At 58.8% G+C, this 26,602-nt stretch overlaps 1 protein-coding gene across 1 annotated transcript; it reads left to right on the plus strand.

The window, feature by feature from the left end:
• The first annotated feature begins 5,509 nt into the window (after positions 1–5,509).
• On the plus strand, positions 5,510–25,958 carry NR5A1 (nuclear receptor subfamily 5 group A member 1). Its single transcript, XM_030858705.2, has 6 exons — positions 5,510–5,611; positions 5,754–5,895; positions 7,945–8,570; positions 16,070–16,189; positions 18,090–18,237; positions 25,711–25,958. Exons 1-6 carry the CDS (start codon positions 5,510–5,512, stop codon positions 25,956–25,958), a joined length of 1,386 nt encoding a protein of 461 aa, XP_030714565.1.
• Positions 25,959–26,602: the final 644 nt, after the last annotated feature.

Consider the following 26,602-nt stretch of genomic DNA (forward strand, 5'->3'; position numbering starts at 1 on the left):
AAAAAGGTCTTACCTATCGTGTTAATCATTTCACAATATATGTAAATCAAATCGTCATGCTATATGCCTTAAACTTATACAGTGACGTATGTTAATTATTTCTCAATAAAACCGTGAAAAAATGTTTTAAGTGGCACAATGAGGAAGACACATTAGGTTTTAAATATAGTTGGCTTTAGTTATACAGAAAAATCCCTCTCCTCCCAAGCCAGATAAGTGAGGTGTTCTATGTGATCTGCTTGTTTCCTCAAATGAAGGGAGTTGTGTGTGGATTCTCCCATGGTCCCCCTGTGCCCCTCCCCACCACCTAGGACAAGAGGCTGGGAGGTAAATCCTCTGAGGACAGAGACTTCTTTCCTTTTCTTCCCTTTCCTCCAGTGCCTGGACCAGTGTCTGGCACCTAGTGTGCCCTCAGTGACTATGAGATGAATGAAGGAATGCACAAAAGAATGAGTCATGCATGGGAGGAGTGCAGAGCAGAGCAATTGGGCCCTCCGAGACCAGGATGTGTGTGGGCCTGGAGATTGGATAGGGACACCCTTAGCTGCATGGGGAGGCCTGGCCTTCTAGAAAAAAAACCCTTCCCTCTGCCTTGCCCTAAATTTCCTGGTCTAGCTACCCACTTGGCCTACCCTGGGGCCACTGTAACCAACCACCTGGCTCTGGAGGCAGTCTAAGCCCAGCCTCAACTTTCCCAGCTGCATCAGCAGCCCTCGGTGGATGGTGACGTTCAGAGAAGCCAACGTGGAATGTACACGTGGGGCAGTGTTTATTCAGCTCACCTGCTTGCCTTCTGTCCCCCTCTTCCTTTCTTCACCTTCTGGAAGAGTAAAAAGACCAGGCCAAAGCTGCAGGGCCACCTGGTCAAGTCATCCATGCCCCTGCCTCCACGCCAGCCCGACCTGACTCCACTCCATGTCTGGGACAGGCCGGACCCCGCTCGCTGGGCCAGGCCCCAGGGAGGTAGCCATTCAAAGGGAGAGAGGCCGGGCTGCAGGCTGGGTGGGGGAGCTGCCCATAAATCAGGCCCCACTCCCACCCAGTCGCTAACAAGCGGGGCTGCCTACCCGCCTACGTGGGGTCCCTGCCTCTGGGCTGCCACAGCAGCCTGGAACAGCCAGCTGGCCAAGGCCTCCTTGAGTGCCTTGGCCTCCGCCCCCATCCGCAGCCCCGAGATAGATAGGGGTATTTTTTTTTTCTTTTAGGAGAAGAAAAAAAATAGACCTAAATGAAGAGAAACACCAACAAAGAAGGAGAGAGGCCTGCAGAGTCACGTGGGGGCAGAGACCAATTGGGCCTCCGGTGGCCCCCCCCACCCAGGGCGGGGAGGAGGAGGAGGACGGACGGACAGGGCCAGCCTACTGTCCGCCCGCCGCCAGCCGTGGCGTGAAGGAGCTCCCGTGTGCCCACGGTCGCCACTGCCCCACCTGGGCCGCTGGAGCTTCCGCTAGGACTCCTGGTGCCCAGTGTCCACCCTCATCCAGCGTGAGAGCTCGCCTTCCGCTCCGTAAGTGAGGGCCTGGGCCCAGGCCTCTAATGGCCAGCCTCCCTCCTCAGTGCCTCCCTGCGGCCTGGGCCGGCCACTGCCTGCTCTGCTGAGTGACTGGTGTCCGCTACTCTGGGCAGGGAAGGGGCCAGGGATCTCCCCAGACCTGCCCTCCCACCATGCTTCCGCCTCTTTTCCCCTGGGTGGCTGATGGGAGGAGCTAGGCCTATGGGGACAGGCCCTACAGGGGTCTGTGAGTGTCCTGCTGTCTATGGGTGTCCAGGTGTCCACAGGACTGTGTTGGCCCAAGCCTCGTAGTCTGTGAGTATGTCTGTGGTCCCTGGGTCTGTTCTTCGGGTCTCTGGGTCTCCCTGAGAGTCTGTGCTGTCTCCATGGTTGTCTCTGAGTCTCTGTGTAGATTCATGCATCTGTCTCCAGTATCCATCTGTCAGTCCTGGTTCTGTGGCTGGGCCAGGTCTGTGTTTGCTTCCCTGGGTAGGCGGGTGAGGGGCTGTGATTCCCCACACGTTGAACTGGAACCTGGGGTTGTAAGGGGTGGGTGCAATGAAGCCTGAAGGGTCAACCCAAGGGCTCCCAACCAGTGACAGTGGAACCTCTGGGAGAGGGGATCCAGGTGGAGGGGGCAGGGGAGAACAGGCCCAGAGCCCAGCCGCCACCCCACCTGGGTCCCCAGCCCAGACTTGTGCTTACACTGCCTGGGTCTTCCTCAACAATGTCCAGGAGACCCCCGTGGGCTCCACCCTAGAGAAGCTGACTGGGGGTTCCCCAGCCCAGCCCTCCCCCTCAGTCCCCTTCACTGCGCTGCAGAGGTGGTGCTGCTCCTGTTTTCCACCTTCTGAGGGCCCTTCCCTGACGGTTCAGAGGCAGTAGCGCCCGCCCGCCAGCTCCTGCAGATACTCTTGTTTCTCAGGGGCTTGGGGTGGGGGGATGGGGGGTCTGCAATAACTCTCTTTCCTCCCTCCTCACTGAGATTGTTTCATTAACTCTCACGGAAACCACAGAACCCCTTCTGTAGGGCCGCTCTCTTCCATTTTATATATGGAGAAACTGAGGCTCAGAGAAGCGAAGTGACCTGCCAGGGCTTGCATCGCAAGTCGGCTGCAGATTCTGCCCTTCATTCTGCTGAGTGAGCAAGATGGGACGTGGTCTGCGCGGGGTCTCAGGGCCTCGGCTCGCAGGACCAAGGCGCCAGCTCCAACCAAAGCCAGAGGCCTCGGGGTAGAGGCCCAGACAAAGCTGACCGCACCCAAGGGTCCGAGGCTTCAGCCTTCAGATCTGAGCCTTTCGGTCGCTGCGTTGCTGCGAATGCATAATTGTGGTATTTCCCGGCTTGAAGATCGCGGCTTTTTGGCTTTGCTCTTCTCAACACTCTCTCGGACCCTAGGCGCCCCGAGGGGCAGCGGCAGGAGCAGGATGCGAGCAGGCGCCTTCCTCTCTCGGGTCTCAATTTTTTCATTTGAAAAATGAGAGTGACCGAGTAGAGGTCCCCCAGCCCAGAGCAATGGCTCAGCCCGTCCCGGCTCGACCCAAGGACCCCTTTGTCCCGGGGCTGCGGGGCACTCTCTCTTGCCCTGCCCCTAGCCCAGGTGAGAGCGCAGAACGGGAGGGGAGAGGGATTTCTCCTGTCCCTGGGCTCTGTTCTCCCAGCTCCCGTGCTTTCTGTGGCTGGCTTCGGGTCCTCACCAGACTTCGGAAAATTCGCAGGGTGGGATTAGGACGACTCCCATTTCCAGCCAAGCAAACTGAAGCTCACGGAGGAGAAAGAGCTTGTCCCAGGTCTCCCAACCGGACGCTCTCCATCGATGCCGCAGTGCCAGGCATGTGCTTTGCCAACACCACTTCGGTTCATCCGCACGACCACCCTTAAGGAAGTCCAGTCATCATTCCCACTTTACAGATGAGGAAACTGAGGACCACAGAGGGGAGGAGATTTGCTTAAAAATCCAATGAGGAAATGTGCCTGGGCCGGGGGAGAACCAGTTTCTACCCTTGAACCCATACCTTGGCCACGGCCCCCCACGTTCGCCCTACCTACTTCTACGCTGCCAAACGGCCAGCGCCCCCAGCGTGGCCCTCGCCAAGACTAAGCTGGATTTGCAAATAGGGACTCGCCTCCTTTCACCGCAGGCGGGTGGCCCGAGGCTCCCAGGCGCCTAGCACCTGCTCGGATTCCGGGCTGCCCGGGCTCTGGGAGCCGGGATGAGGATGTGGGGCGAGAGGGTGAGGGGAAAGGCACGAACCCGTCTAGGGGGCGGCGGAGGGCGCGGGCCCGGACGCCGCCCCCGGATACCGAACGCGCTGATATGGAGGGGCCGGCCCCTGGCCCCGGCGCGGTGGGTTCGCGCAGCACGCGCTGGCGGCGGAGGGGCCCGGGTCCCAGGTGCGCCTCAGAGCGGCCCTGGAGGCGGCGGGGGCGGGGAGGCGGGGTGGGGGAGCGCCGGGGCCCCGCGCCGCCAGCCCCGAGCCCCCGCCTCCTCGCCCCCGGCCCGAGCGGCCGTCATCGCGGGCGGGCGGCGCTGCGCCCGGGTGCGGCTCATCGCCGGCAGCGGCGGCGACGCGGCCAGGCGGTGCGGGGCTCGCGCTGGCGGGACGCGGGGCGCTGCTGCTGCTCCCAGGAGCCGCCAGGTGGGCTCCGGGCGGGCCGTGGCCGCCGTCGCGCCCCTTCGCGCTGCCCCGGGCGCAGGCTCTGCGCGCTTCCCTTCTGGAGACTTCGACTCTCCGCCCGAGGTCGCTCCCCCCGCCTCGGGCTCGGCCTCTCTCTCGGGGGCCCGCGGGGTCTCCGCCCGAGGTCTCAGCGCCTCGCGCCCCGCTAGCGGCTCCACGCTGTGCGCCCGCTGTCCCCGCTGCGCCCTCCTCGCTGGCTCTCCGCCCGATGTCTCGGTCTCGGCGGCACGGAGTCGGTGGCACGGCCTCGGTCGGTCTCGGTCTCGATGGCTGCCGCCCGCGGGCTTTGTCTCTCCCGGCCTGGGGGCCCGGCGGCTCCGCGCTTTCGGGCTCTCTGCACGGGCGCCGTCGTTCTCCGCCTCTCTCAGCTCGAGCCCATGTCCGGGTCCGACTCTGCCGGGCCGCGCCTCTGAGCTCGGGGCCCGGGTCCGGCCCCCTGGCCGGCCGCCTCCGTCTCTCCAGGTTTTCTCTCAGTGTCTCTGTCACTCTCTCTGCCTGGGTATCTCCCAGATTTCTCTTGTCTCTCCGGTGTCTCGGTCTGTCTCTCGTCTATCACTGTGTCTCTGGCCTTGCGGTTGTCTCTCTCAGGTTTTCTCTTTGGGCCTCTGACAGTGTTTCTGATCTCTCTATCTCTCTCTTTCGTTCTCTCTCTCCACCCGCCCCCCACTCTCTACCATCTCCCTAGCTCTCCGTCGTTCTCATCTCCCCCAGGTTTTCTCTGACTGGGCATCAATGTTTCTCTGTCACTCTCGGATTTTCGTTGTCTCTGTCGCCCCGGGGAACTCTCTCCGTTAAGCAGCGTCTGTCGGTGTCTCTCGCTCTCTTTTCTGCCCATCTCTCGGTCTCTCTCAGACTCTGCGTCTGTCTCCCTCGTCCCTGTCCGATCCCCAGAACGCTTGGGTCCCACTCCGACCGGGTTCGTTGGCATCTCCCCGGCGGGCGAGACAATCTCCTTTTCTCAGAATCGGGGTTTTGTTCTCAAACGAACGAATCCGGATCAAAGCGCATTTAATCCGAGAGTCCCAGATCGGACGCGGCGGGGGGCCGCTCAGGAGGAGCCCCTGGGAGGGTTGGGGAGCACACGGGGCAGAAGTGTGGGGACTGGGTCAGCAAGGGCCCGGCAGGGGAGCTGCTCCAGGCACACGTGCTGCGTGCTGCTCAGGGCGCTCTAATGGGTGGCCTGCAACGGGCGCCCTCGACCACTGGGCGCTGCGGAAGGCACCCTGGGGCGCACGGCCGCGGTGGTGCAGGACACGCCGGACCCAGGTCCGCGGCGCTGCCAGTCGCAGTCCCGCCCGCGATGAGCCTCTCCTCCCTCCACAGGCGGACGCCGCGGGCATGGACTATTCGTACGACGAGGACCTGGACGAGCTGTGCCCCGTCTGTGGGGACAAGGTGTCCGGCTACCACTACGGGCTGCTCACATGCGAGAGTTGCAAGGTGAGCGGGCAGCTGGCCGGCAAGGGACCGGCGTGGAAGGCTGGCGAGGAGCCGGCGGGAAGCGGCGGAAAGCCCTGCTGGGAAGTGCAGGGAAGGGGAGACGGGGCCTGTCCCCTCCCGCGCTGACTCCCCTCTCCCCCAGGGCTTCTTCAAGCGCACGGTGCAGAACAACAAGCACTACACGTGCACCGAGAGCCAGAGCTGCAAGATCGACAAGACGCAGCGCAAGCGCTGTCCCTTCTGCCGCTTCCAGAAGTGCCTGACAGTGGGGATGCGCCTGGAAGGTGCGCACGCTGCGCCTCCTACCCCTGACCTCTGATGGCGAGGGGGCAGGGGATGGGGGTGGGAGAAGGGGTGAGGGGAGGGTACCATAGGTCTTCTCAAAGTTTCTGGGGCCAGGCGATTAGCCCCTCATGTGACATTAGGGCCCTGATCTCTATGGGGGAGGGGTGAGAACTGATGTCGGTCTGGGTGAAGGGATGCATGCAGGACCAGCCTGGGATGGCTTGAGAAGTATCTAAAAGTGAATCCCAGAGAGATGACCCTCTCCCCAGCCCTTGCAGGCAGGGCAGCACAGGGCAGAGCCCCACAGAGCTCCTCCCTCTGCCAGGAGTTCTGTCACACCCCCACTGACATCTCATACAAGCCAGAGCCAAGGTTTTCAATGCCTTTACTGGAGTTCAAGTCCCAGTGCCACCACTTACGGGCTGGGTGACTTTGGGCAAGTTCCTTAACCTCTCTGAGCTGCAGACTCCCCATCTGAAAGATGGACCTAAGAGTAGTGCCTTCCTCCTTGAGTTAGTGAGAGAATTGTATGAAAAGCTCCTAGCATGGGCCTGGAACGTAGAAAATGCTCAACAGGTTAGCTATTACTGTTATTCTTATTTATGTTATTATCTGTCCAGCATCACTGTGCAGCCTGCACTCACTCAGACCACCCATCTGTTCATCTGTCCATCCATCCACAAGATTCACTCAGTTATTCACTCAGCAGGTTCTTAGCCAGGCCCTAGAGGGCTGGGTAATGGCGAGCAATCGCCCCCAGAGAACCCAGGCCCATCCTTGTCTCCCCACCCCCACCACAAGCTCTCTGTCTGGAGGGGAGGAAAAACGTTTTAGCAGGAAAAACTCAAACTCTTTGAGGGTGGACAGTCATAGGCTTCCACCCCGCTGGCCCCAGCTGGGCTGTGTGCCGAGCAGGCAGCTGTTGGTTAAAGTTTTTAAACAAAGTAGAAGGCCCCTGGTGGCTCTGAGAGCTGCAGGCCACAAGTCCTGTCACCTAGAGGAAGGGCCCCTGATGGAAGGGGGATATCCTGTCCTGTCCCAAGAGCCCATGTGCCCAGCACCAGGTCCTGAGGGACTCAGAAGAACTGGTTGTTGTGAGCTGCAGAAACCCCTCGCGGGGCCTGAGGGAGTGGAGCAGGGCTGCCCACCCCCATGGCAGGAAGATTGGCTGCATGGGCCCCGGAGACACATCCCTTGCTGAGTACCGCCCTCTCCCTCCTCCTCTCTCCCTTCTCCTGGAGCCCAGGGTGGGGTCCTGTCTGAGCAGGGGCTGGGGCCACACTTTGGCTGCAGAGACACACCTGTTGGGTCCGGCTGGTGACACATTCTTGGCCAGGTGGAGGGACATCTGGTCAGCAAGGGAGGTCCCTTCCCACCAGCATAGAGCCCCAGTCAGCCCTAAACTCAGCTTCAGATTTGAAGGCAGCAGCAGAAACCCGAGTCATTTTGCAACAGGGCTTCAACAGAGTCAGGCAGTCAGTCAAGAAGCAGCTGGACACTGGGGACCCACCTGTGAACAAGGCTGACCAGAGCCCACTTCCTGTCACCATCTCAGAGCCTATGCTGGGCACCTGAACCCACTGCTGAACCCCCAGAAGCTCTCAGCCTGGGTCCATGGTACGATAGCACTCAGCAGGACGAGAGTTGGCAAGAGACAGGACATCCGGGGCAAGAACAGTGGCTGCTGCCTGGGTGAATCCAGGAACACTTTAGGCATGAGAGAAGGAAAGGGTTTGAGGCAAAAGGAATACCAAAGGCAGGGTGGAGGAAGTGCCAAGCAGAGGAGCAGAGAGATAGTAAGGTGGAGTGGAAAGAACACAGGGTCTCGTGAGGGGGGGGGGGCATGATGGAGAGGTGAACAGGGCCTTGAACGCTGCGTTAGGGAGATTGACTTCCTCTGAACGCCAGGTTAAGGGCACTGGAGGAACCATGAGAGGTATTGAGCTGGAGAGTGACCCAGTCGGATCGGTTTGGGGAAGAACTGTGAGTGGGGTGGTATGGCGGGTGGCCTGGAGGCGGTGAGCCTGCCCCTCTGCCTCTGCCCACAGCCGTGCGCGCTGACCGCATGCGGGGCGGCCGGAACAAGTTTGGGCCCATGTACAAGCGGGACCGGGCCCTGAAGCAACAGAAGAAGGCACAGATTCGAGCCAATGGCTTCAAGCTGGAGACAGGCCCCCCAATGGGGGTGCCACCGCCGCCCCCTCCCCCGCCGGACTACATGCTGCCCCCTGGCCTGCATGCACCTGAGCCCAAGGGCCTGGCCTCTGGTCCACCTGCTGGGCCACTGGGCGACTTTGGGGCCCCAGCGCTGCCTATGGCTGTGCCCAGCGCCCATGGGCCACTGGCTGGCTACCTCTATCCTGCCTTCCCTGGCCGCGCCATCAAGTCTGAGTACCCGGAGCCCTACGGCAGCCCCCCACAGCCCGGGCTGCACTACGGCTACCCAGAGCCCTACTCCGGAGGGCCTGGTGTGCCCGAGCTCATCCTGCAGCTGCTGCAGCTGGAGCCAGACGAGGACCAGGTACGGGCGCGCATCGTGGGCTGCCTGCAGGAACCGGCCAAAGGGCGCCCCGACCAGCCTGCACCCTTCAGCCTCCTGTGCAGGATGGCTGACCAGACCTTCATCTCCATCGTGGACTGGGCACGCAGGTGCATGGTCTTCAAGGAGCTGGAGGTGAGTTCCTCCTCCCACCTGGCTGGCCGCTGGTTCTGGGGTGTCCCCTCAGCTGACCAAGTCTCAGTCTTGGCCACCCCTTGGGTGGGGCTGTCCTGCCCACTGGCTTCAGGCCATATCTGGGGACAGGGAGGCCACCCTGGGGACATGAGGAGTGTTTCTGGTCCATCACAGCCTTCCTTGTCCCTGTCCCACCTCCTCACGCACCCCTCCCTCTTTCTCCTTCTCTGTTCCCTGAGTGTCTATCTCTCACGGCCTCTGGTTCTTTTACCTCTGCCTCTGTCTCTTTCTGTTGTCTCTCTCCCTGGTGTGCTATCTCTCTGCTTCCCTGTCTCTCTCTAGTCCGTTCAATCTTTGTCTCTTTCTCTCCCAGTCTGAGTCTCTGTCAACATTTATCTTTCTTTCTCTGAGACCCTGGGCTCTCGCAAAGGACTAGCTCAGTCCTTGGGAGGCTGTCTCTGGTTGCCCCAGCCCAATGTCAGGAAGAGGGTCCAAGCCATCCTGTCCTCTCATTTGGAGAGGACACCACTCCCTGCTAGCCTCAGATATCACAGAAGGGGTCTTAGTGTCTCAGAGTTTGGGACGCTTCTCCCTCCCAGCTAAGGTGAAAGATCTTACTGTCCCTGCATCTCTCATGCACGATGGTTAGTCCCACGTGTAAATGTGTGTGTCTGTGTGTGCAGGGAGTGCTAGGTGGGAGGGTAAGTGGGGGATTGCAGGGCCCGCCCCTCATCTTCCAAATGCCTCGGCTGCAAGGCCTTCCATTGCCCTGGGTTGAGGTACCTGCGACTAAAGTCAGCAGGAAAGCAGCAGGAGAAACTAAGGCCAGACAAGGAAGAACTTCCCAATCACCTGCCTAGTGGTTTGAAGCACCCGAAGACTGGGAGCTGCCCCTCTAGTGCCCTGGCTCCCTATGATCAGGGTTTCTGCCAACTTCAGAGGCCCCCCTCCCCCAAGCCTGGCCAAGCCCATCCTCCCTGGCCTAGACGGAGACATGATAGGCCTTTAGTTCAGGCCTATTGATGTTTGCCTTTCCCAGGTCAGTCCCCTTGGCTGTTCTGGGACTGGCTGTAAACAGCAGGGCCTGTTGCCCTCCCTGCTGGGGCCACTGCAGCCTTGAGCAGCATTGTCAGTGCTGATGCCACTCAGGTCTGGGATTCCTCCAGGGGCATGCGGCCGGATGGGCCAAGGGTACTGTCTGCAGGGGCTGGGCTGGGCATGGGGGTCAGGGGGAATAATATGAAGCCTGGGCACTGTGAATCCTCGAGGTATCGTGGAGCTGGGCGCCTGGGTTGCTCTGCGGCCCAGAGCAACCAAGCATTGGCTGTAATGCCTTCTGCTTCTACTGTGGGGGGCCTGTCGTGGCTGAGGTCTGGGGATGTGCCGGCTGTCTGTCATGGGGTGGGACTTCTCACCCCTGCCCCCTCTCTAGGCTGACCTCATGGGTAGAACAAGAGGCAGGGCCTCAAACAATCCCATCTGCCTTCCACTCGTGGCTGGAGGCCCTGGTCGGGGAGGAGGATCCCAAGACCCTTCGGTTGGTTGCCAGCTTTCCCTCCAGGCTTCCCTTGAGCCCCCGGTGCAGAGGGGAAGAGGAGCAGAGCATTCTTGGCCTTCCAGAATCCTGGATCCAGGGGCAGGGCACTTCCTCTGACCGCCTTCCTGGTCTCTCGGGGTTTTTCACGCAGGATGGGAAGGGCTTTTGTCCAAGCTTAGCTGAGTGTTTTTTCCTGCTTCTGGTTTCTCTGTGGTCCAAACCTTCCTGCTTCCCCTTCCCAGAATCTCTGAATCAAGCCCAGGAATGTGAACCATCGTTACCAGCCTCTGTAAAGGAGCCTTGCAGATAAGTACCAGCCCAGCCCTTAGGGGGCCTCTCATCAGCCGTGTGGAGCTTCTTTCCCACTGGTCCGATAAGCCCTGGGCTGATGTCTATTTGCAAAGCCAGAGGTAGGGAAGCAGAAAAGTGTGAGGGGAGCTGAGTGACTGTTCTCTCTCTTTTAAAAAAAATATTTATTTATTTGGTTACAGCAGGTCGTAGTTGCAGCAGGTGGGCTCCTTAGTTGCAGCACGTGGGCTCTTTATTTATTTATTTATTTTTAACATCTTTATTGGGGTATACGTGGGCTCTTTAGTTGTGGCATGCGAACTCTTAGTTGTGGCGTGCATGTAGGATCTAGTTCCCTGACCAGGGATTGAACCCGGGCCCCCTGTGTTGGGAGCGTGGAGTCCTATTCACTGTGCCACCAGGGAAGTCCCTGTTCTCTCTCTTTTTTTTTTTTTTTTTGCGGTACACGGGCCTCTCACTGCCATGGCCTCTCCCGCCACGGAGCACAGGCTCCGGACGCGCAGGCTCAGCAGCCATGGCTCACGGGCCCAGCCGCTTCACGGCATGTGGGATCCTCCCAGACCGGGGCACGAACCTGCGTCCCCTGCATCGGCAGGCGGACTCTCAACCACTGCGCCACCAGGGAAGCCCCTGTTCTCTCTTTTGACTGACCATTCATTCCTCACCTCCGGGCAGGACACAGCAGACAGCAGAGGGGGGTCCCTAGCTCTGAGAGTGGGGCAGCCCTTGGCCTGTGCATAGGGACACTGAAATGAATTGGACCCAGGAGGTTGCCAGGCTAGAGGAAGAGACAGACATGCACATAGGTAATGCCAACACAGGATGCCTGGGGCTCTGACAGCAGTAGAAAGGGGCCAAGGGACGCCAGCAGGAGAGTAAATGGCTCTGTGTTAGAAAGTCGGGGAAGGTTTCTTTGATCTGTACCTCTCCAGAAAGCAGTCTGAGAAGGTTAAGGGCATTCCGGGAAAGGGGACAGCAGAAGACACAGAAGTGTGAAAAGGTACCATGTGTCAGGGACTCCCAGGTGGTCCTATGAGGCAGGGCTGGAGAGGTAGGCAGGGTCAGAAGCAGAGCTTGGACCAGGAGTAGGTCCTTTGGCAGTGGGTGATGGACAGCCTGCCTGGGAAGGGCAGCCTCCCACCACAGAGCCTGAGCTCTCCCCAGAGGCTTGCTCAGCCCTCTGTGACGCTGATGATGTCTTGCTGTCCAGGGGAAAGACTGGGGTCTTTGCTGAGCTGATATTGGGGTTCCAGATGCCCTTTTGGGGTTGTCCTCCTCCAGCCTCTTTCCCAGCTTGGATGTCCCTCTGCCTCCAATTTTTTGGGGGAGGTGGGGCAGGCCGTGTGGCATGTGGGATCCTAGTGCCCTGACCAGGGATCACACCTGTGCCCCCTGCAGTGGAAGTGCAGAGCCTTAACCACTGGACCGCCAGGGAAGTCCCTCTGTCTCCATTTTTCCACCTCATGCAATCATGGTGTGTTAGATCTGACCTGGTACAGAGGTTAGTAACATATACCAGAATCAGAGAGGCCCACGTTCAAGTTCCATATCTGCCACTCATCTGGTGCGTGACTTTGGGCAAGTGACTTTACTCCTCTGGGCCTCAGTTGTCCCTATCTGTAAAAAAGGGGGAGTTGAAATAGTAGCCACCTCATAGGGTTGTTGGAAGGGCTTAGTGAGCTAGGGCAGGTAAAGAATTTAGCACAGGGTGCAGCGCCTAGAAAGTGTTCAGTGAGTGGGGGCAGTGGCTCCCTCCCTCGCTGGGCCCCTCTGCCGGGGTACCATTGAATCTAACCTTGCAGGTGGTAGACAGGCCTGGCCAGGAAGAAGGAGAAAAGATACATCGTGTCCACACTCCTCTGAGCACTAGAGCTCTGGGAGAAGACGGGGGCCCACCTTGCCCTGGGCTTCCAAAGCAGCTTCATACCTGCAAGGTAGCAGATACTCACCTGTACATACTGCTCCGTGGGGGCAGGGTGTAGGCCCAGGCAGGCAGCCTCTCTGGACAGTCCCTGGGAAGGACAGCTGGGAGGATGCAGGATAGGAATCAGGGAGGTGGAGGCGAGGGCCAAGAGTGCCTAATGACCCATCTTGACATCAGTTCACCCTTGACATCCAGCTCCGAGGCCCCCGATTGGCAACAGATTTAACTGCTTAGATATACGGTTTCATTTAAGTGGCAGTAACTCTGTCAGTCCCGGACTGACAAATGACAGCCCGCCAACCTCTCAGCCAGGAGAGCGCCGTGGCCAGCCCGCGGCTTGTCAGCCACTGGAGAATTACAGAGCCCACTGGCCTTCGACCGCCAGACTGATCAGACCCCAGGGGGCTCCGGAGGGGGGCCTGCTGGGAAGGAGGTCATCTCGGCACGCATAAATACCCCATCTCTGAGGCAGGCTGCAAAGTGTCAAGGCTCCAGGAAGATTTGTGGCAGACCGGCAGGAGGGGTGGGCGGCTGGTGGGCCCAGCAGACAGGCCAGGCTGATGAGGGACCCCAGGGCTGGGACTGCACATGTCCTTGTTCCCGGGGTGGCAGAGTGGACTGAGGGTAGAGGAAGAACCTTTTGCTTAGGGAAAAAGCCCACGGAAGGTGAAAACCAACCCTCTTTGGTTAAGTGAGCCTCTTAGCCACCTGCTTTCCCATGGAGAGGGGCTGGCAGCTAGGGCCCTCTGGTTTTCTTTTAAATAAAAAGGGGAGTGTGTGTGTGTGTGTGTGTGTGTGTGTGTGTGTGTGTGTGTGTGTGTGTGTGTGTGTGTTCATCTGTGTGGGGAGTGTTTGGAGTTTGGTGTCTTTATGTGTCCATCTAGGGGAAGAACTAGTAAAGAGTCTGGAAGCACGATTGCTTGGCTGGTGGGGAGGGAAACCCGGGCCAGGACAGAGTCCCCAGAATAGCTGACCATGGGTTCCCAGAACCCTTCACGACTGACACCGCTGTGCTCATATATTTTCTCTAACCAAAAGAGGGAAGATTTATTTTTTTCCATTTCTCAGAATAGGAGATCAGGGCTGGAGAGGGTGTGTGGCTAAGCGGGAATCAGAGGGCACAGGGCACCAAAGCCCAGCCACCGCAGTGCACCTCTCTGCCCTGCACCCCTATCAGCCCCGTGGGCAGGGCTGCCCCCACTCCCGGGGTCTGAGGTCTGGGTACAGAGTCTGCTCCCAGGGCTTGGCCAGCCGGGTCACTGTGACCCCTTCTGCTTTCTGCCCAAAGCTCAGTTAGCTTATCTCCTAATTCTCCCCCTTATCTCTTGCGCTTCCACCTCCCCACCCCCTGTTCCTTTAATTCAGGCACAAGGGTGTCTGCTCCCTAGGGCCCCAATAGGTGGGGAGCAGAACCCAACCCTGCACGTCCTCCTTCTCCCAGTGCGACTGGCAGCCCCACCCTCCCCAAGACCCCCTCCCAGTGGGCCAGTGCGACTCCTGGACCAGGCACCTCCTGCTGGGGCTCCAGGAGTGCCAGCCCCCCCGCCCCCCAAGAAGAGCAGCCCAGGCGGGTGGTCTGTGCAGAGCCCAGCTCCCTGCGGTTACCTGAGGGGAGCCTCTGCTTCCTTATCCGTAGTGGGCAGGGGTGAGGAGTCCCGGGCGTGCTGGGAACAGGGCCTGGTCTAGGCGCTCACTGAGCCTTGCCTCCCTCCTTGGAAGCTGTAATGGGGAGGCTCTCTGGGGACCAGCCACTTCCTGAGGCATGATAAGGCGATAAGGCGAGGTGTCTTTGCGGTGCGTCCTGGTTCTCAGTCTCTCCCGGCCCCTCCCATCCAGGGCTACCTGTGGCTGAGCCTCGGGTCCCCCTGGCTGGGCTTCCTGTTCTGACAGTAATGGGGCTCTAGGATGGACCTTCTGCTGGGAGATGGAGGGGGAGGTATGGGTTCTTGACACGGGGGGGAGGGGAGGAGGGGAGGCTGGGAGGCTGGGGACTCAGAGCAGGATAGAGACAGACCCTTCCTCTTGTTCTCAGCCACACAGGCTGGGGAAGGGCTGAGCAGGCGAGGCCTGGAGGAAGCCTGACTGTGTGTCCAGCGGCTCACTTTGCTCTTTATCCACTTTTCTCTCCCTTTGTCTGTCTGAGAACAGGCCCCAGGGCCACTCCCAGGAGAGGAGCAGAGCAGAGGGGAGCGGGGGGGCTTCTAGCCCCCGAGAAGAGAGAGCTGTTGGTTAGGCCTGGGCCACTTCCTTTTCAGGCCAGGGGCTGCCTGGGCTACTCTGGTCTCCAGGTTGGGGGTTGTTCCTCCCAGAGCCCACAGGTGTCAGGGAAGACAGAGGCATGAATGGCGTCATCAGATGTTGCAGGTGCCATGTCCAGAGGATGGGGAGAGCTTCATGGGTGAGGCAGTGAGCCTGCCGTGAACTCTAGGGTGGCAAGGGTGGATCTTCCTGCACACCTAGTGCCAAGAGCAGAGATGAACTAGACAGAGCTGTGTGACCTTGGGTAAGTTACTTGACCTCTCTGAGCTCAGTGTCCTCTCTCCATGGATTGGGGATAACATTAGTACCAACTACGAAGGCTTGTGGAGCTGCAGCGCAGTGACTGTTAGCTATCGTGATTTGCATTCACTGTAGGGCATGGCCCGGGAAGGTGCCTGGGGGGTGCCCGTTGGGTCAATGGCAGCTGGCTGATGAGCCACGGATGCTGAAAGGGACTGGAGTCTACACTGTATCCTCCTAGGATGACACGCTGCACCCAGCGCAGTTCTGAACACCCAGAAGTGTTCAGTATTTGTCACTATGGAGAGTTGTGGACCGAGAATGCCAGCCATGACCCTGGCCTGGCTCTGCCTCTCTGGGACCCCAGGAGAGTCCCTTACCCTCACTGGGTGGCAGATTATTCATCTGCAAATAGGAGTTTAGGCCAGGAGATCCCTAAGGGCCCTTCTGGCTCGGGCATCCCATGGTCCTGAGTCCCACTCGTCATTGTCATGAGGGTCTACTCTTGCCATGCTAGAATGTGGCGATCCCCCAGACTGGAGGATAGGCCCTGCCCTCACACTGAGCGCCCCTCAGTGCAGCCTGGGGATTCAGAATCGGCCCCGTGTGCCCTTCTATTCCTGCTTCTGATGTAGACTGTTGCCAGCCACCTGCTCATTCCCTGGGCCGGACCTCCTCTCTTCCCATGAACTTCAGAGCTCTGCACAAGACTGCGAGGAAGCCCTCTGTTTTCTCTACATGGCTCCTTCTTGAGCGATTCAGGCTGCTAGAGATGTGACCACAGGACAAATGGGCACAAGGAAAAATTAATACTAATCTTCCCTTGCATTTAAAGGAATCCTTTACAAAGCACTTCTGTGGACATTATTCTGTAACATTTATTGAGGGCTTAATATGTGCCAGACCGCCTTCTAATACTTTGCCCACTCTCCAGATGAGAAAACTGAGGCCCAGAAAGGTTACAGAACTTGCTTAAGGTCATACAACTTGTGAGAGGCAGAGCCGGGGCCTGAGCACCTCCGTTGGACCCTCTTATTATTTCGCTAGACCCCTGCCACACTTTGATGAAGAAGACACATGGGTAAACTGGACACAGAGGTTGGGCAGCTTGCCCAGGTCACATACCCAGTTGAGCTGCTGAACTCAGAGCTGGGAGGACGAGGGGCGAGGGGACGGTCCCCAGCTGGACCGTGGCTGGACCCTGGACTCCTGTGTGCCTCTTCCTTGCAGGTGGCCGACCAGATGACACTACTGCAGAACTGCTGGAGTGAGCTGCTGGTGTTCGACCACATCTACCGTCAGATCCAACATGGCAAGGAGGGCAGCATCCTGCTGGTCACTGGGCAGGAGGTGACCAGACCCTACTGTGCTCTGTCCTGACCCCCCACCATGCACTTCCAGAATTCTGGGCCCAGAAGAGGTCCTAGGCCTCTCCAGGGCTGGCCCTGGGCACCACTGAATATCAGCCCTTTCCCCAGGTTCATGGGATACCCACCAGCCCGACCTCCCTCTGATCAGCCCTAGCTTTGACCTTGAGAGGAACCAGGCCCTGGGAGCCCTGCTCTGGGGGAAGCAGCTCAGGGATGTGGGGAGGGTCAGGGAGGCTCTTGGAGGACGTGATGGTGGCTCTGGGTAGTGAAAGAATAAATAAGGGCTGGTCGGGTAGTGACGGGGTGGAGGGACAATCCCCGCCTCCACACACGCAGAGGAGGTAGCACGGGCCAGGCTTAGAGAGGCAGGTTAGGACTGCTGAGCTGCGGGGGGCTGCTGGTGTGCTGGGACGTGGGTTTGGGGGGGGCAGGTGCCCTGTGGGGGCTGGGATGAGGTGAGAGATAAGGTTGGAGGTGTGGCTGGGGGCTGGGATGGGCAAGACCTTGCAGGTTCTAAATCCTGAATGATAGATGGAAGGATGGATGGCTGGCTGGCTGGCTGGCTGGCTGGCTGGCTGAATGGGTGGACAAAGGGGTCTGGGCCCCAAAGAGCTCAGAGTCAGAATTTGGGCACTCTTAGAGCAGGGAATTAGGGGCACTAGGATGGGAAGCAGGTGGGGTGGCTCCTGGAATCAAGCAGGGAGCATCAGAAGAGTTTTAAGTGGGGAAGGACACAACCAGGTTTTATATGAGGAAGCGCATGGAGGGGGCAAGATGGGGGGTGAGGAGGAAATGAAGGCAGCCACCCGCCGCTCAGAACACTGGGGACCTGGGAGGGCACAATTCAAGGAGGGGAGAGGAGGTGTAGGGGAAACGGAGGGAAGTAGGGAGAAGGGAAGGGAGGTTGATGCCCAGGGTCTAGCCTGGTGGAGGGAGCATCACGCCTGGGGGGCGATACAGGAGGAGTGGCTTTCATAGGTGCTTGGGGAGAGAGATTGGAGACTGAGGCCCTGCTCCCACCCCCTACCTCCAACCCTTTGTCCTCATCCTCTGTTCTCACCTGGGTGTCTCAGGCCATCCAGGGCCAGCAGAATGCTGGTTGCAAGGGTGTAACTTTGAGGCCACCTGGGCGAGCACGTGAAAGAGTCTGAGGTGTGAGTGTCAGCTCCTGTCAACACGTGGGTGGAAGTCTCTGAGGCTATGGGACAGTCCTGTGCGTGCGTGCGTGCGTGCGTGTGTGTGTGCTCCTGTATTTTATTGTGCAAACATCTCCACACACGTAAGTGGGTCACCATGTCAATGGGAACGTATACACAGACATGTGTCTGTGTTACCCTGTGATGTGACCCTACAAGAGTGTGTGTGTGTGTGTGTGTGTGTGTGTTCACGTCCTGAAGCAGGTGAACAAGGCTGTGAGTGTGTCCCTCCATGTGTGTGAATGTGAGCTGAGGTGTGGCCACATCTGTAGTCCAGGTGTCCATGTGTGGGCCCCGGGCAGTCATGTGGCCGCATCCACGCGGATCCAGGCACGGCTGCCCCACCCCCCACCCAGTGCGACGTGGTGCTCACTGCAGACACCACACAAAACACAAAAGCTGCTTGTACCACTGGGCCTGGCGGCGGCTCTTTGTGCATGAAGGACCCTTCAGCTCTCCCTCTGCACACACCTGCCTGGTGTCGGCTCTGCTGCGCGGGGGCCCTCAGCTCTGGGCAGGGCAGTGGGAGCAGAGCTGGGAGCCTTGGAGGGGTCCAGGGGCCTGAGGAAGTGCCGCGCCTCCCCCGCCCCACCTGGCTCAGCTCCAAGGCTGGGCACCCCTGACCCCCAGCTTCCGACCACGGCCTCCCCTCGTGTCCCTGACCCCTGCCCTCTGCCCACCCAGGTGGAGCTGACCATGGTGGCCGCCCAGGCAGGCTCCCTGCTTCACAGCCTGGTGCTTCGGGCGCAGGAGCTTGTGCTGCAGCTGCACGCGCTGCAGCTGGACCGCCAGGAGTTCGTCTGCCTCAAGTTCCTCATCCTCTTCAGCCTCGGTGAGTGGGCTGAGCGAGGCCTGGCCTGAGGGTAGGGGGGTGGGCTGGCAAGGAGACCCTAAGGTGGGGCTCTCCGATGGGGGCCTCTCTTAGTGAATAAAGGGGACCTGGCCCAGGGCCTGCTTCCTCTCTGGGCCTGAGTTTCTTTGTTTGGAAGGACAGAAGGCCAGGACAATGTCTAAGACTTGCCCTTGATGGGACCAGGAACCCTCCTGAGGATGTGGTAGATTCCCAGCTGACAGCCCTAGAAAAGTGCCGATGCCACCCCAGAAAATGCCCTTATGATTTCAGGAGCTTCTGATCCCTGACTCCCATCCTGAGGTCCCTGTGTTTCCTAATTCCCCGCTCTAAGAGTGTCTGAATTCTGACTCTGAGCTCTTTGGGGCCCAGACCCCTTTGCCCATTCATTCATTCATTCACTCATTCAAAAAAGACCCCAAATCCCTGTCTTCAAGGAGCTGACCTTCTGTTGGGGAGAGAGACAATAAGCATAATATGATTAGTAAAATGTATAAATTAGTGAAACGATTTGTAAAATGTATAGCCTGGAAGATTTCGGTAAGTGCTAGGGACGAAAACAAAGCAGGGCAGGGGCAGAGGGCCAGCCCAGCCCACCAGCTCGCCTGGCTCCCCAAGTGTCTGGTGTCTCCCTCCCTTTGCCCTCCTGACCCCAGCCCAGCCTGTGCCGCTCAGGTCTCCACCCTCCCTCTGAGCTCTCATCAGGTCAGCCTCCTTTTGTCCTCCTTCACCCAGCAAGCATGTCCAATGCCCTCCCTGTGCCCAGCAATGCTGCGTTCACAGAGGTTTTCCCTGCTCTCAGGCGGCTCCCAGTCTGGGAGAGGCCTCCAGCCAGTGCCATCAGGGCTGAGACAGAGAGATGGGGAACTCAGGACGGGGAGCAAGGGATCTGCCCGGAAGGTTTCCTGGAAGGACATCTGAGCAGGGTCTTGGAGGATGAGTAGGAGTTTGTTGGGAGGGGATAAATCTTTTAGCAGAGGTGTAGATGGGATGGAAGGTTGGAACAGAGGGGCGTGAATGCCTTGTCACCTGGGGAGGGGGCAGGATCGAGACGCTGTCTTTGTGGCAGATGGCATCACAGCCATGGTCTGGCAAGGGTGTTCCTGCTCAAGAGTGGGGGCAGCTGGGGAAGCAGCGGGTAAAACAAGCTGGGAGGGGGTGATTAGTGACGTACTGACTGGGGGAAGCCCTGTGTTCAGGCCGTGGCCGTGTGACTGGGTGCCTGGGCTGGGCCTCCTGACTCTGCTGGCGCAGCAGGTTGGTAGCTGGAGGGCGTATCGGCAAGGCTGCAGGGGTTGGTAGGGGTCGAGCATGCTGGGGGGTGAGGGCTGAATCTCGGGCAGCCGGTTAGGAGCCTGAAGCCCTTGGCGGGGCCTCAGGGACCTGAGCCAGGCCGGCTCCAGCTGGGGAAGCCCCCTTCCTCCTCTGCCTGCAGTGGTACCCTCCTCCCCACCTCAGTGTCACCAGAGCCACGGATGTGTGTGGTTTGGGGTGTGCAGGCTCCAGGGGTCATGTGCGTGCCTGTGCCTTCATTTACGCGCATGTATAGACTGTGAACTTTCATGGGCTAGTGGGATTTTATGTGTCATGTGGTGTGAGCAGTCTGTATATGGCTGAGTGGTGACTGTGGAGATGTGAGGGATTTGAGGGGCGTGCTTGGGACACATTGTATTGTAGTGTGGGTTCTGTGGTGGTTTGTGAGGTGACAGTTCTTGATCTGACCTTCGTCAAGAGGCCACTAGAAGGTCTTGGGGAGGGTGGGGATGCCAGCCACCAGGTTGCTTGGCCAAGGCTCCATCTTGGTGCCCCCTGCAGAGCAGGGACCACGTCTTGGCTCTCCAGACCCCCTGGGGCCTGAGGCACGTGCCTGCAGCCCTCAGCCCCTCTTCCTACAAAAGCCCCAGCGCTGGGGACTGCCAGGCCTGGCACAGCCTTGGCCTCCACCAGGTGATAAGTCCAGGATTCCTCCTTTTATGGGGTGTAGGGAGGACATCAAGGCTGAGCCCAGCCCTCCTCTTCTGGGTCCAGGCAAGGGGCTGTACTCAGAACCATGAGTGCACAGCCCCTCCTGCATGCCAACCTTCATCCTGTTTTCCAGAGGAGGCAGTTGGGGCCGGGAGACTGGGAGGGTCTACAGTGCTTGGCTGGAACAGGCTGGAGCAGGTGGGACGGAGGAGTGAGAGTGTGCACGTGTGTGTACACATGCGAGGCAGGGTGGAGCAGTGGTTAGGAAAGGGGACTAGTGATGGACCACCTGGATTCTAAATCTAGACTCTCTCTCTGCTTGTGGGCCCTTGAGCAAGTCACTCCCCTCTCTGAACCTCTATTTCCCCATCTGTAAAATGAACATCATAATCATCTTTAACTTGCTATGAGATTTAATGAGAAAATTCCCCAAAATGTTCAGTGCATGGCCTGGCCCCTCAGAGTATGCATCAGTATTGTTTCTACCATAGCCATCATTAAGTTCACGAGCAAATGAACAAGTTAGTGAATGAAGTGAAGGAAGGAACGAGTCTCTCTCTGACTTTATTGCACACTGTGTGTCTGGCACAGTGCCTTGTCTTTGGGGACAGTGACCCTCAGGGTGGGGGCCAGAAACTCTAGTGGTATTGGGGCTGTGAGGGGAGAAGACCCGGGACCCAGGCCTGTCCGAGCTCGTAGGTGTGCAGTGAGAGGAGCCCAGGGGAGCCACAGGGGCCGCTGGCTGACAGGTTCCAGGTGTGGAGAGGAGCCTGGGCAGTCCAGTGTGATCAGGGCTGGGCCAAAGAGGAGAAGACAACTATGCCTAGGATATCAGGGAAGTCTGCTTGGAGGAGGGGCCTCTGAGCTGGGCCTTGTAGTATGAGCAGGAGTGTTCTGGGTGAAACAAAGCAGGCAGCAGCAAGGGCGTTCCAGACTGAAGGAAGAGCCTGTGCACAGGGATGGGTGATCCTGAAAGTCTGGAAGTACCTGTGGGGCAGGGAGAGGGTGAGGAGGAGGCTGGAGAGGTGGGCAGGGGCCGAGCTGTGCAAGGCCTTGAATGCCAGGCCAGTACGTTGAACCTTCCCTTGGGGAGGATTTTCAGCAGGGAGAAACATGATCAAGTTTGCATTTTGGCAAGGTCCTTCCAACTGCAGCATGGGAAAAGGATGGCAGGTGGCAACCCAGAGCCCTGCAAAGGCTAGACGTGGGGCTGGGGTGAAGTGGATAAATTTGGGCAAGACGACGGGGAAGATTTGCCCAGAGTCGGGAAGGTGGGAGGGGGCTACTCCCATGATCCCACCCAGACCACCAGAGCTGGGTCCCCAAGGGAACTGGGGCACAGAATGGGGTGGCCACTTGCCCCTTGTCCTCTAGCTGGCATGCCGGACATCACCCCGGGGCAGCGCGTCCCTGGGCTGCTTCAGCCTGAACTTGTGGGATGGCTGTCCCCCAACCCCTCCGCCCTTCAGCCCGCTCAGCGCCTCCTTCTTGCCTGCCTCCACAGAAGGGTGCCATTTGGTGTCTAAACAGCCGGCTCAGGCAGGCGCGAAGGCAGGTAAGGAGGTTTAATTAAAATTAGTGCCTCTCTCCTGGCAATCACGGTGTTTATGAAGATGGGCCCGGCTGGCATTGTTCCGCAGAGGACTTAATCGAAGCTTAATGGATTGACCTAACATTCGATTTTCTGACTTGCATTGAGGCGGCGGCAGCAGCATTCCCTTAAGCGTTTGCAATTTACCCACTGCTCGTGCCAACAAAAGGCGGCCTGAATAGCAGCCCCACTCGAGGGGCCATTGTGCGCGGGGGCGCCTGCCTGATTCACCGCTATTGGGACAACATTCTTTATGTCTCGCTGGAATGAAAGGATTATTCAAATATTCAATTAAACCGTGAAAAGGGGGCTTTTCTGAGAACCTGGGGGCCCCCGGCTCCGCAGAGCTAGCGGGCTGCTCTCGGGGGTGGGGTTGCCATCTCCCAGCCCCCTCCTACCTCTCACCCCCCGGATTGCTGGGAGCTGAGCAGGCCCGGCTCCAGCCCGTGGTGCCTCAAGGCCCAGAGCTGGGCAGATGAGGTCCAGTTCTTTGGTGCCCTGAGAGGCGGAGATTAATTTGCCCCCGTTTTTCAGATGACGGGAAACTGAGGCTCAGACTGGGGAAGGGACTTGCCCCGGGTCACCTAGCTGGTGGTGGAGCTGGGGTTTGAGCCCCTGACGCACGAAGGGGGCGTCTCCAGGTTTGTGTGTCTAAGGAAGAAAGGGTGTGGTGTCCTGAGGGATGCTGGCTCTGTCACATCCAGCATCCCAGCGAATCTTCACGACAGTCCCTTTAGAGGCAGGCTGGGAGAAGGGGCGTGACTTGACCACGTTCCTCTCCAAGAGGGTGTCCAGAGTAAACTTCCTGGGGAAACCAAGGACTCCAGGCTTAGTGGCCCTTGGACAGGACTCCTGAGTTGGATGGAACATAAAGTCATCACGTCATCTAATCCCCCAGGAACCAGGGTCCAGGCTTGACCCCGCCTCTGCTTGCCCATAGTGCTTTGGAGCCAGAGAGATCTGGGTTTGAATCCCGGCTCTGGTATCTGCTGTGTGCTCCAGGCCTGCCCCACTGTCGCTGTGCATGGAAGACGCCCTTTCCTGCCTGCCTGGGTGTCTGTGGGGATTAAGTGATGGCGGGGGCGGGGGCGGGGAAGGTGCAGCAGGTGCGGCGGAAACAGCTCTCCTGCCTTGTACTGTAGTGGCCAGGGCTCAATTAGTGACCGTGCTTCCCGCCCCCAGCCCTGTAGCCCACCTTGTGGGGGCAGTGGGGGTCTCCAGCCTCCCGAGAGCTGCAGGACCCGTAGAGCTGCTAGGAGGGGGGTGTCCCTGAAAGCTGTCCTTGTTCTGTACCTCCCCACCCTGCACTCCGCCCTGCTGTCCCTGTCACACTGCTGCTGGGAACAGTAAATCCTGGTAAAGCCGAGGCTCTGGTTGGTCCTCCCCAGCCCCCTCCCACTCCTGCCTCTACTGCAGCATCTTATCCAGTCCTCCCCGCACCCTCAGCTGTTTCTTCTGGGCCCCTTTACTGCTGTGTGGCCTTGAGCTGGTCCCTACCCTTCTCTGGACCCCCAGCCTCCTATTGTAAATTGTCAGAAGACAAGTAGGAGAACTGCCCTGGGGATGGTGGGGACTGAAGGTAGATTGGGTTGGAAAGAGATTGGGAAAGGGATGGGGCCAGTTAAGGACCTCTTGCCCCCAGGAGACGCTAGTTAGGTGGGGAGATTTCCCATGACCTTTGAGTTTATTTGGAGAGGGCCAGGCTAGGGAACAGGGCTGCTATGTACAGTTGGACAGGTTGTTTACTGAACAAGGGCACCTAGACAGGGGAAAGGTAGAGGCTGAAATCCAGCCTGCATGCCCCTCACCAAGCTGTCTTTCTGTGGACATGGGGGACCTTCTTTCTAATTGGCACAAGGTGCCTTGTGGGCTAATGGTGATCCTGCGGAGGCCAGGAAGAATATGACCCTGGCTCACTTACTGAATGTGGTGAGGGGGATGGGGACGAGGATGGGGGGAGGCCCAGATCCTGCCATACGCCCTGGGTCCAGCTTGGGTTTCCCTAAATCCGACTTTGGACAACACAGGCCTCGGCGGGCATGCTGGGGGCGGCTGGGGATCAGGGTTGCCAGGAGCGTCCAGCCCTCCTGGCGCAGTGGGTGTTAAGAGGGATTAGAAGGGCCAAGGGCTGTGCATGCTGGGCTCCGGACTCCCCCGCAGCAGCAGGGCTGGGGGTGATGGGAACGCAGGGGAAGTGGATGGACGACCATCTTCTGAATCGCTGGATGATGCATCCCAGGCCTGGCGGGGCTCGGAGCGGGGGATGGGGACAGGTTCTGTGGATTCCTGCTGACTTTCAGCCCCTCGGCAGGGCACCAGCTGGAGATGCTGCCCAGGAGCTGAAAAAAGCCTGCAAGCAGCGATGAGGACTCCCGTGACAGGAAACTGGCCCTCCACGGGCACCCCGGGGGCCAGGCACCTGTGCAGTGCCCTGGCACCCGAGCTCCCCCCGCTGCAAGGTGGGCACGGCCCCTTTCGTAGAGGAGGAAGGCCTTCAGGTCAGGAGAGGACAGGGCACAGGCCACCGATTCTAAATGGTGGGGCTGGGATTTGAACCACCATCCACTTCACGCTAAAGACACTTAATTTTTATTTCTTCACTGGACCTCCAGGACAGGGGATGCATTCATCACACTCCTCTGTGCCTGGTACAAATGATCACTGGTCCACGCAGAGCCACCCACCTGCCTCTCCCTCCCATCACCAACCGTCCCTTTTACGTTTAACTCGGTTCTTCTTGTTTGTCTCTGTTCTTAACGCAAGGTGCACGCTTTGTGCGCTAGTGTTTTTAATTTAAGTAGGTGGCTTTACCTTATAGGTCTCATTCTGGATCTCCCTTTTTTTGTTTTTTATCCTATTTTTTGTTTTTTTTTCCCACTCAACCCCATGCTTTTAAAAGTCCGTCCATTTGCTCAGTACTGTGTCTGCTCCGTTACTTCTGTCTCTACTGCACTGGGCTCCCGGGGAGGCAGCCGCCACCTGGCCATCCAGCCCACCTCCCCATCACCGTAAATATTGTTGCAGTGAACGTCCACGGCCCCGTGAGAAAATTTCCTTGGGGTACCAGAGCCTCTTGATTGGTCAGAGCATGGACCAAAGGAGTGCCTGTCACACTCTAGCATGGGGGATGGGACCCCTCCACTCACAGTGCGCCTCTCTGGCGATGGTGCTGATGGGGGATAGTGATGATGGTGGCGGAGTGGCGATGCTGATGGCGCCTACCCCGAGGATGATGGCAACAGGATGGTTTTGACCATGGGGCTGGGGATGGTGTTGTTCCTGGACACGGTGAGAGTAGGAGTAATAATAACACTAACACACTGAGTCTTATGAAGTGCTGGACACTGTTCTTCTGCGCACTCTCTGCATCTCAACTCCCTTAATTCTCACAACAATCTTGTGAAGTAGGCACTACTGCCACCCTGTTTTGCAGATGAAGAAATTAAGAGGTTAAATAACGTGTCCAGGGATACACCTGGTGAGGCTTGGTGATGGCGGTGGGGTCGATGACGATGGCAGCAGTGGTGGTGACAGGAGCTTGCGGCTGGGTGGTCATGGTGGCCGTGTGTGTGATAACCGCAGGCCTGCTAGTGTCAGTGACTGCCGCTGATGGCGGTGTTCAACCAAGGTGGTGATGGTGATGGTGATCATGGTGGTGACGGGAATGACGGTGGTTTGATTGTTGATGGCAGCAGGGACCATGTGTGTGAAAACCAGGGATGCTGGTATCGGCGACTGATGCTGGTGGCAGCGTTCATGGTGGTGACAGGGAGATTGTGGTTCACTGTCGACGGTGGCCGTGCCCATGTCTTTGGTGATCATAGGGATGTTGGCGTTGCTGATGCCAGTGATGGTGTTGTTGATGTGATGGGGCTGGTGAACGGCTCCTCCCTTTGCAGATGTGAAGTTCCTGAATAACCACAGCCTGGTGAAGGACGCTCAGGAGAAGGCCAATGCCGCCCTGCTCGATTACACCCTGTGCCACTACCCGCACTGCGGAGACAAGTTCCAGCAGCTGCTGCTGTGCCTGGTGGAGGTGCGGGCGCTGAGCATGCAGGCCAAGGAATACCTGTACCACAAGCACCTGGGCAACGAGATGCCCCGAAACAACCTGCTCATCGAGATGCTGCAGGCCAAGCAGACCTGAGCTTGGGCCAGTGACGGGGTGGGGGAAGGGGGGCCGGGGCCGGGGGAGGGGCCGCAGCACCCCTGTGGTCTCCAGATGGCTTATTTGATTATGCTGACCCAGGACCCCACCATGTAGGCCCCTGCCCCTGAGCTCTCTGAAGCCCTGCGTTTGGGAAGGTGGGTGAAGGTGGGCAGGGCCTGGCTGAGGTGGGGGGTCTCCACTAACCACTGGCACTTGCCGGCCACTCAGAGTGCCCCAGGGAGGTGGCTGCTACCACTCCCTCCCTCCCCCTGCTCCCAGCTGTCTGTCCTGGAGTCTGGTGCACAGGCCCAGGGAGGAGGTTCGGCTTCCCTGGTGGGCCTCAATGTCCCTTGAGTCAGAGGTCATCCCTTCCCCCTCTCCTGGAAACAGAGGCAGAGAGAAGTTGAGCGGACATCAACTCGGGTGGGGTGGGGGAGGGGGGCGGGGAGAAGAGGATCTCCAGGACTCCCTCCCAGAGACCAGGAGGGAAGCCCTCCGTTTTGTAAACTAGGGATAACAGAGTTTGCAAAATTAGGCAAGGGACTGTTGGGCCCTAGAGGACACTGGGAGACTGGTTAGGACCCAAAGACCTCCTCCCTAAACCTTCTATCCCATCTGACGTCTGCAGGGGAGAATTTTGA

Source organism: Globicephala melas, chromosome 6 (assembly GCF_963455315.2).
Source record: "Globicephala melas chromosome 6, mGloMel1.2, whole genome shotgun sequence".
NCBI lineage: Eukaryota > Metazoa > Chordata > Mammalia > Artiodactyla > Delphinidae > Globicephala > Globicephala melas.

What these genes read in the sequence shown, in the direction of transcription:
- NR5A1 (XM_030858705.2), top strand. Translation starts at nt 5,510, where the DNA reads ATGGACTATTCGTACGACGAGGACCTGGACGAGCTGTGCCCCGTCTGT. An exon ending in AGTGGGGATGCGCCTGGAAG is followed by an intron (nt 5,896 to 7,944) that starts GTGCGCACGCTG and finishes CTCTGCCCACAG; the next exon opens with CCGTGCGCGCTGACCGCATG. An exon ending in TGGTCTTCAAGGAGCTGGAG is followed by an intron (nt 8,571 to 16,069) that starts GTGAGTTCCTCC and finishes TCTTCCTTGCAG; the next exon opens with GTGGCCGACCAGATGACACT.